The 10471-nt window shown below is 42.9% G+C and overlaps 1 protein-coding gene across 5 annotated transcripts in view; it reads right to left on the minus strand.

Annotated features, from left to right (window-relative positions):
* cacna2d2a (calcium channel, voltage-dependent, alpha 2/delta subunit 2a) overlaps window positions 1-6657 on the minus strand; it is a gene marked incomplete at its 3' end in the record, with an annotated part of 182855 nt that extends 176198 nt beyond the window's left edge. For 3 of the 5 annotated variants that reach the window (XM_014006325.1, XM_014006323.1, XM_014006322.1), the window contains 2 exon segments: window positions 2608-2689; window positions 6065-6657. In XM_014006325.1, the coding sequence (XP_013861779.1) occupies window positions 2608-2689; window positions 6065-6180 (198 nt within the window). 5 annotated transcript variants of the gene reach the window in all.
* Between the last annotated feature and the right edge of the window lie 3814 nt (window positions 6658-10471).

The following is a 10471-nucleotide window of genomic DNA, read 5'->3' on the forward strand; positions in this document are numbered from 1 at the left end:
GGACTAAGGTGTGAATTGAGTTTAGGTTCGTTTTAGGGTCATGCAGGTACTGTACCTGTTAGGTTAATTTTAGGGTAAATGGTCAGCGTTAGGCTATAAAATTATCAGAAAATGAATGGAAGTCAACCCACGRTCCCCATGGGGATATAAAAACAAATCTGTGTGTGCGTTTGTGAGTGTGTAATGACAATAGAGGCTTACTACAGTTTCATTCAGTTTTCAATTTTCCCAYTTGAACTAGCAGTTAGCAAGTCCATCAGAACTAATCTCTATTTCTACTGAGGTCATTCAAGTAGCTATCTACAGCAGGTAAGATGTTAACTGTTCATAATGTTTCCACAGATCCCCGTTATTACTTTACCACTGAGGGTTTAAAATCACTACATTTGCTACATTCGAGTAAATTAAAACATAAATAAAATACAGAAAAAAATTCAGTTTGTTGCAGCCTAAATCTGAAAATTTGTATCACAAATCAAAATGTCTGTAAATTTGCTGACTGTATTACCCTTTATAAATCAGTCAAAGGAGGAAATGCATCTTCATGAGGTGAGAGAATTTCTCAAAATTGTCACGCTGATAAAAACATTTCTTCAGAACCCCATGGATTGTCTCCAAAGTGCATCAGGAGCATACCAAACCAAAAAGAGTGTTGTTGTTGGTTTTTTTTTTCCACCACTTGTAAAAATGCCAACATTTTGGAGACGCATAAATTTTTATCAAACAGCAGCAATCTGTTTTCACCTTGAAAACCGTGTTACTTAAAACGTCGACTGCTGGGTAGATATCAACACCACTCAGTGGGAGAACAGCACAAGAAAAAAAACATTTATACAGACTGTGAAGGAGAAATATTTTGACAGGTAAACACTCTGCTCTGTTTTGTTTACACYGGAKAAGTACTAAAAATCAACCTTTCTTGTATCACATGCCCTGAGCGTCTGCCTTATATCCCATAATGGTCATTACCCTTTACACCAGAAYAATCTATGTCAGCTCGCTTCCTCCTCTCTGGGATCCATCAGTGTCGCCACCGTACCACCAGCTATCACACGGCCCACTGTTACAGCCAGCATTAAAGCCACGGGCATCGTATGGRCCAGATGAATCACACTCACCCAAACAGCAATAATGAAGCATTTATCTCAGGGTGCATTTCAAACCCTGGGCGCGTGGCAAACACACACACATGGCTGAAGTATGATGAAACAGTGTCAATAACACTCTGCTCCACCATCTGCTCTGCCACTAGAAACACACATGTGATGCTCAAACAGATACAGGGATGAGGAAAAACATCTGAGCAAGGGATTCAGTGTCATCTCGTTTCTTTGGTTTTATATTATTTTTACTTATAAACCTTTTACTTCACGTAATTTATAAGTTTCAGAGAGATATCAAAAGTGAGATTTTGTGTGTGTGTGTGTGTGTGTGGGGGGGGGTGTTGTGTATTTTCCAGGTACTCAGTTGAATTCTATTCCACAATCAAGTAACTATGTTACCTTCAGTTGTCAGGAAAATGCTGTATATATCAAAAATAAATTTGACTTAGCATCAAAATCGATCTAAACGCCTTGAAATTGGCCTCTGTCTCTTTAAGAACCTCCTACCGTTCCTGACACTCCCACTTCAGCATGCTGTCACAGCATTGCTTTCACTGCCCAATCTTTTTCCGGAAGCACAACCCGTACCGACAGCTCATTTGTGCAGGTGCTAAAAGAAATACGTCCAGGGGGGCTTTGTTTGTTGTTAGCACGTAGCATGTAGCTAGGCCGCTTGTTGATGGAGTCGTTTACAGTCTTTCATCACCTACGTTGTCCGTGATGGGTCCACCAGAAAGCACAATGACAGCACAGTCCAATCAATCAGTCCAATAAACAATTTTCTATTGAATTATATTTTTTTAATAAAGTTTGGCAGTTATTGTTCATGAACAGAATTTTAACATTGTCTAGAATAATAGGTCCATTTATAGTAAGTAATATTTGAATTAATATAAATAAATATATACACTTTGTCAATCTATATTTTATTAATATCAGAATATGTATAGCATATGTTATATTAAAACTATGTGGAGCATATAATTTAGCACACTTTATAATTAACCATGGAAATAATTATTTCGACTACCTTTTCTTAACCTGAGTGCATTAATCGGCAATCTGGAAATATTTCTTTTAKCACAAGCGCAAATGAGTTGACAGTATAGATTTTGCTTCCGGGACAAAYCAGATAGTGACAAGTGGTTTGGGAGAGGGGTGCTCTGTGGGCCGGGAGCTCGACTGCAGACTGAACTCCAGGGTGGTGCTTTGTACAAATAGGCGGTGCTTTGTAGCAGCAGGTGTTTAGACAGCTCCACATGGCTACCAAGCTTTCATGAGTGAGTCAAAGCGCCTCTGTTTGTGTCTTTGATGAGAAAATAAYATTAAAACAAGACACAAAGCTCAAAACAGTTGATTTTGTATAATACCCTTCCTTTAAAGGTTCAGCACAAACCGGCTGCCTCAGAGACAGGCTCTTAAGTGGTACAACCAAGGCCGGTGGAAGGTGGTTAATAATGCAGGAAAATGCAGCGTGTCACATTTTCACATGACGTCAACTTACCGCTCTCATGTGCTGGGTTCCTGTAACGTGCTGAAGAACCTTTTCCAGCTCCTTCTCGATGCGTCCAGCCCAGTGAATCATCCTGGGGAAACAAAAAAAAAATTAAGCATATTTAATCCAACATTTAACCTCCGGAACATGTCATTAGACAAGCCTTCAGGTTCTCTATCACTGCACGTGTCCTCACAATGTTGGGAAAATGAGTCCGGTTCTAGCTTCCTGTGGCTTCTGTTGTGTTGGCAAAATGCCATACTCTTCCGCTACGTTTCCTCATCGCTACCTGGAAGTGGCTTTGTCCTGAGCTACTCATCAGCGCCTCCTTTCCCCGTCACATTCTGAATATATCTAGTCGGCCCTGGCAAGGCGGGCAGCAAACGTGCCTGTCCTGCTTCGGATGGGATCAGCAGCTCTGCAATAAAACTGCTCCGGTCTGACAGAAGTGCACCCTAAGCAGGAGCTGATTTCCGTTAGACGGAGCCAAGTTCAGAATTAAGAGATCAAACGGTTGGAGCTCATCACTTTATATCTCTCTGCAAGCAACAAATGACTTAATGGACCTCAGATTTTTCMCTGGATCTTTTTAAAGATGCAGCGAGAGCCAACCTGACAGCCTGGATGTGTGGAGCACAGTTCATGTCCAGGGAAGGGAATCTAAAGGATTTCGGAAAACATTTTTAAAAGTCCCCGGCAATCAGACGAATAAACGCCCGCCATCCGTTCGCCGGCCAGCCGCTGACTCTGTGCCAACCTTTTCTTTTCAGCGGGCCTTGCAGATAACTAATCGCTCGCATCGACGCCACAACACAACGCAGCCGCTCGTCTTTTTAATACAATGACAGAAACAAATGTCAGCTTCAAATGTCAGATTTGCTCAGCAGACAAGGAGGAGGATAGAGTTATTAAACGGCAACAAATCTGCCAAATGGCGTAATCGCCGAGCCGCAGCGGGCCCCCCCGTCAGGAGAGAAACAGCAGACCAAAAACACGAGGCTGCTGCGTTCACGGGGACGAGCTGAGCAGGAAAACAAGAGTGCTTCTAAAAAGGAGACCACTGAGGGGAGGCCGCTTCCTGTGAAAAGGTCAGTTCAATATGAAAAACACAGGGTTAGGGTTGGGAAAAGGTAGAGAAGAACTCGGTGAGAATAACAGCGGAGCCCCCACAAGCCAGGTGGGCTTCTAAGTTCTAATTCAACGACTTTGATAAGAGAAGTTTAAATTTTCAATGTGGATGTAATATGCTCACGCTTCTGCAACAAATGCTGTGCTTCCAGATTTAGGCACAAAAYAAAAGCAGTTTGGACATAAATTTGTCATTTCTCATCAAAAGGTTCAGTTTTATTACATAAAATGATGATCCATGCCTTGTTTTGTTTATATAAACTAATACCTGCCTTTTGCTTACATTTTCATCAAATCATCACACCGTACGATGACTYGAGAGTCCGTCTGAATTACAAAAACCATTGGAAAATATTATTCTACCAAACATTCAGAACTCCACACCCAGCCTAGCCACTGAGACGTCAGCACACAGCTCTTTGCTAAATTGTATGCCCTTCWGAGCTACTGCTGCTAAATGTGTGCTTAGAGACTCTTTGTGTAATAAAAGCTGTGAAATCTCTTTAAAAAATAAAATAAATAAAAATAAAAAAAGCTGCCATGGTTCAGCACATTAAAGGCGACTGATGTTCTCAGGCTCCACGAGGTAATAAACGCTGCCATTTGCCTTTTAGTGATTTTGATGCATTATTTCCTATAATACGATTTATGCTCCCAAAATGTTGCAGAAAAGCAGGAAATGTAGTGTAAATGAGTTTGGATGGAAGACCCTGTGTGCCAGCGACATCACTGTGTCCATTCTGCTCCACGCTCACATGTCTATTAGGCCAGAAGGTTGGCTTTTTTTTTTTTTTTTGATGTGGGGAAATAACATTTTAGTGAGATTGCTGCTGATAGCTTAGCATTATTGAAAAGACTTCATTTCACTCAAATGGGCTGCAGAACAATCTATTTAGAAAGCAGCTATCAGAACTGCTTTTTGTTTTTTATTCCACATCATTTTAACAACCTCGTCTGCCACAAACAGAAACCGTACTGCAATACAATAACTGCATGAAATTAGTCACTTTTAAGTGTTGAGTTGTAAAAAAAAGCTTCTTCTTAGAGGCCCACTGTAAGCTGGAGCACACAAATCTGAGCGTCGTCTGCAGACTGACACACTTACACACACACACAAACTTCTATTATGTGGCAAATTCTGGCCAACACCAGTTATCTGGGTGACCCAAAACCCAGTTTATAAATCCCAAGAGGTGACTGAATATAATACAGACTTAAACAAGGACGCCGCAGACTTGAGGGGAGGCAAGTGGAGCGATTGTTTTAGGATTAAAAATGTAACATTAATCCAGTTTAAGGAAGTGTGTAAAGGAAAAACGGTAAGATTTCAATCTATTTCACCTGCATTCCACCTGAGTGGATTTTAAATTGTGGTTTTAGACAATGATGTGAAAAAAGACTAATTACCTGGGTCACCTTTTCCCTACGATCCAGTTATAGATTTGAATCAATGACAGTCATAGAAAGGACATTTTTTTTGTCCTATTTGAAAGTCACCTTGGACATAGAGATTTTCAAGAGATAATCYGGTGAGTGCATCATAGGGGAATCATCTGGATTCATGTCATTTCTGTGTCTGACTAATCAGAATAAATTCCCTCACATCAGGACAGTAAAACAGAAAAACACCAGCTTGAAGCAGCTCATACACTCTGAGGGTTTTTATAGAAGGAAAACTGACTGATGCAAGGGATACTTTAAAACTTGTGTTTTTTGAGGAGATAGAGTCGAACTATGCAAGTTGGATGAGGCACAGGTGGTAAATTGTTGCATGTAGTTTTACCTCTCTGTGCCCTTTAAGGTGAAATACTTCTACTGTTGATGTTGTGCATTTTGGAAATCATTGCGAAAAGTATTTCCCAACAGGTGCTGGAAAGTCCAACTTCCTACTGGAGCTCATGTTTATCTGCCTATAATGGAATACAACTGCCTTGCTGGAGTAAAGTGCGTCTCTTTTTCAGCTGTGTCTATTTTGGGATTTTGAAACAAAACCAGCTCAAGTTTAAAACAAGAGATCTTGCCCATGATCACACGGACTGCGCGTGCTCGGCACCCAGGGGACTTCACAGATGCTTGCCCCGCAAGAAGCAGCAAAACGCGTCGTTTTTGGTTCCTCCTCGCAGTGTTTGAACATACAAACAGACACATGTGATGAGTGGGAATCATGTCCGCGATGCCGCATCACACACACGGAAGCTGCGCGTGCTGCTGAGCATCAGGGAACATCAGGAACAAACCGGGCGCTGCGTGCAGGCTTGKGTTGGGGGGGCCACCTGTCCTAGTTCGGTTTGTCACCCCCCTCTCCCCTCCCCTCCTTAAAATAAGGGAAAGTACTTACGTGTAGTGCTGGGGGAAGAGGTGAGTCCCAGCTGACGGCGTGGACACGCAGATGATAAGTACAGTTTGGACCGCGAAGAGGCAGAAAACACCGAACGACTGCGCGCAGATCGCCATTTTCCATTAAATATTCAAGAAACTGGGGATAAATAAAGARAAGGAACCGGAAGGACAGTCTCCTCGCAGCCTGAGCTAAGAATAACCGAGCTCCAGAGAGAGGGAGAGAGAGAGGAGGAGGAGGAGTGGAGTGGTGCGAGGTGATGGTTGGCTGCCTGGCGGAGGCTTTCTGGACACTTCAGCCCCGGCAGTGAAGTCTCAATTCGGAGGCGCACACGCAGAACTCGCTGCGTAATAACGCAAGTGGAGGGGGTGGGTGGGAGTGGGGAGCAAGGAGGGGGTGTGGGGTGAGGATGGAAGGGGGGAGGTAAAGCGAGAATCAGGAGGATGCACAGCCGCTGGTGCTGCTGTGCCAGGCAGCCTGTTTGCGCACTCGCTGTCCTCCCTTCCCTCTCTCCACCCACCTCTTCTTCCTTCACTGTCTCCAGTGAAACATCCAAACACAGTGAAGCTTAACACCTTTAAAGTGTTTCCATTACGGCTTTCAAAATAAAACCTGTTGGCGTTTTGAAGGGCTGCGCGCGTTTCCGAGGAGCTCGTGGTTCGGGGGAGGAAAAGAAAGCCTTCACGCTTTTTGTGGCCACAACTGACGCGCAAGTTTTCACCCACGAGCTCCTTCAGCTGCCTGTGAACTCATCCGACGCACGCAGTGACCTCTGTGGGATGATCGGGTTTTATTGTTTTATTTTGTAGGTCTGACTTCCTGTTTTTCTCTGTCTGTCACGCTTGATTCAGCTGTTCCCTCCTCCAACAGCCTGTGCGAAAGACGGGGGCGCGCATCAGGCCACCTCCTCTTTCTCCTCCTCGTGTCCCCACTCTCTCCCTCCCTCCAACCTTCTCCAAAAACTCAGGATTAGAAGCAGAAATCAAGGCTTTATTTTGTTAATTGGAGGTATGGCTCTAGAGGGGCCTGTTGTATTAATTGGAGTGTAAACACAAGGCTGCCCCTTTTTTCTGCTTGTTGTCACATCTGGTTCAGTTGTTGAACATCTGAATCAGGGAAAGAAGACTTTCGAAAGTATTTTTTAAATCTGACATTTGATGATTTTAAACCCATTAAAACCTTTTAAAGGACAGGTCAGATCGTATGATGTGCGGGTTCTGCAGAGAGGTTGAGAACAGCTAATATCTTACCTGCTGAGGACAGATAAACTAACTGCAGGGGTCAATAACCTGCAAGTTTTTGGTTGGTGGCTTCAGTGACTTATTGTAGCTTTGATTAAAGCAGTTATACTGTATATATTTAAACAACAATAAAAAAAAAGGAACACAGACTTTTGGGTCCTGATTCCAGTTAGACTTTAGCAATGAACTTGTGCACCCAGTGTCTTGACCTGTGGGTGTGTTATTTATTTATTTATTTATTTATTTATTTATTTATTTATTTATTTATTTATTTAGTTAGTTAGTTTCCAGATTTGAGGTTTATTTTTCATGTAATGTTTATTTTCTGTTTTATCTTTCAGATTTCATGATCTCCTCTGTGTTTCCCATCAGATGACTTCCCCTGGGCTTTACCCTTATCGGCCTCTGTTCCTCAGTCCTGCTCCTGCAACCTGTCCCCCATTCTTAAGGCCTCCACAAACTTCATTCAAAGCCCAACAGTTGATATGTGGTCATGTGGCTTCTGGGAAACCCCCCTGCTGAGGGATATGTCACTGCACAGGGTTCATCCTGCTGGGGTCTATGCTCCAAAAAAATAAAAATAWAAACTTATCTGCTGTTATTTTGCCAAAGCTGCWAACGAAACAACGCAAATTTCATCATGCAACTGTGACAATGAGAGGGAATTTTGGCATTTCATGTACCTCCTCAGCTCCAGTCTCAGTTTTTACTCAACCTTCAGTCTAGTATTGTTTGTGCTTTGTGCCGTGTCCAGTTCTCCTTTGTGTTTCCTCTATTTTTTATTCTTTTTTGCAAGTATACTGCTGCCATGTGATGTGCATTGAAGTGATATGCATTGTAATCATTGCACACACACAACAGATTGTCTTCTGCATTTAACCCATCACTCGCAAGATACACACAAGTGGAGCAGCTGAACTGTTTGAGGTTAGGTGTCTTGCTCAAGGACACCTCAACATGTGGGCATGGTGGAGAATTGAATCTGTGAATTTCTGGTCCAAGACAGTCGCCCCCATTTCCTGTTTCATGTTTGCCTTTTCGTCGTATTTCATAAAGTTTGATCATTTATATTTATCCAAACTGAAGACATTCAAAGAGGGAAGATATTAACATCTACAACAGGTAAGATGATAATCATTCATGACCTCTCTACAGAACCCTACTTCAAAAGAACTCTGAACTCTCTCTTTAACACAGTCTTGTCCTCTGGACATGCAGTAAGTGAATTATTGTTCATTTTAATGGTGCCGAAGCATGAGTGATGCGCTGGAACCTCAGAGAAAATGTGATTCAGCCTGAGGTTACCCCCCGGAGAGGTGATGATGTGCCCATGTCAGCCGCACGTGAGCGTGTGCTGATACCTGCATCATCATCTGTGCCTTTCCCTGCACACTTTCTCCTCTGAGCGTGCTGATTTTAACATGAAATACTGAACATTTCCATCTAAACAAAACGCGTGTTTGTTGTTCAAATCATGCTGAACAGGATATAAGGATATACAGCCTGTTACATAAGCCATATTTTTGCATATTCTTGTCAGTGTCAGGCAAAGCTTTTTTATAGACAAATATATAAATATGTTTTATTAAAGCAGTTTTCTTCAGAGTTCGGGACACATGGGCCCCCCCTCAGCTGTTCTCGAGGGAATCTTCCAGCTCATCTGGTGGAAACAGCCAGCCCACCCTGTGGCTGTGTTGTCCTTGGTTCAGTCAGTCAGCAGGGGACACACAGGTGCTCTGCAGCAGTCAGCAGGGTCGTTGCGCAGCATTTTCTGTGTCCTCTAACGTCAGAGAAGAAGGAGCTGCTTTAGTAGAGAAGACAGTGTGGGGCGTAGGCCACAGCAGGACAGGGGGAAACCCACCGGCTGGCAGGAATGTAGAGAAAAGTACAGAGATGTCACAAGGTCATTCAGTCAGAACAAATATCTGCTTATTTTCCTGAAAGCTAACCATTTCCTGGATGTATTGAGGAACAGATTCAAGCAAATCTAAAAAAAAAGGCAGAACAGGCCTGTTTTGATTTATCATTCAGAGAATAATAAYGTTAAACATAAGTTTCCATTGCAACAATAATTTATCTTACCTTATTCCCATCATGACAACAAGCAGAAGCTGTCAGAAGGAATAGCCACAGCCTGGTTGACTTAATACTTCTGCTGACTCACGGATACTTTTTCCCACTCTTCTTTCTTTCAAATGTACATCACACATCCTTTTATCACAATTTAACAGGAGCCAGGACAAAGATAAATGAATTTTACTTTGAAAAAGTGAGTGGTTTTCTCTGTCTGAAAAGAGCTGTCTGAAGCAGGAAGGGGTTTTATTTTTTCTGAGCTGTGTGCAAACGTAGCATCAGGGGAAGAATTTTTTTTTTCATTTCTTCTTTTTCTGGCTGCTTCTGGAGCCTCCTGGTGTGGTGGATTTACAAAGACTAAAAGAAGGCTAGTAATAATAGTTAATTAAAAAAAATAATAATAAATAAAAAGGCATGACGACTTTGCTACACAAAATTTGCAACCCTCATGTGATGGTGTTTGCTGGCAGAACGGAGGCGACTCTCACCCTGAGATCTCCCTGAACAGGCTGCAAATGCTTATAGATAATCCACTCTTTACTTATAGCTGATCGATAAGAAATCCGCTCAGTGAAAACATACAGATCGATGAGTTCTGCTGCTCCTTCGAAAGCCGAGAGAGTAGCACACGAGGTAAGTCTCTCCTATCCCGCAGGTTCTTTCTCCGCGTCAGTACAGTTTCTCACAAAGAGGCGGACCTGTCAATCTGTTATTGATCTCCAGAGTCGAGGAGAAGGAGGCAGGTCCGGCTGTTCTGTATCAAACTCCAGCCTCCTTTCTGAGGACTGCTCCCCCAGACTGAGGTCGAGTAGGTTGGAGGAGAATTAATCACTGCTTGTTTCCCCATCTGCAGGCTGCAGGGAAGTCACCCCACACATCCAGACACACACACACACACGCACACACAAAAGCTCTGGCTGCTTATCTTCTGCTTCTTCCACCTTATCCGTCTGTTTTCTCTTGCTGACCTCCTCCTCCGTGTCTCTCTGTGTCCTGGTGTATGCTGATGTTCTGCTGCACCGGACAGAAAAGCAATACTTTACACTCTACGCACACCTCATTCCTCTCAACAATCTTTAAGTACACCAATGTC

The sequence above is a fragment of the Austrofundulus limnaeus genome, unplaced genomic scaffold (assembly GCF_001266775.1).
Source record: "Austrofundulus limnaeus strain Quisiro unplaced genomic scaffold, Austrofundulus_limnaeus-1.0 Scaffold35, whole genome shotgun sequence".
In the NCBI taxonomy this organism is placed as follows: domain Eukaryota; kingdom Metazoa; phylum Chordata; class Actinopteri; order Cyprinodontiformes; family Rivulidae; genus Austrofundulus; species Austrofundulus limnaeus.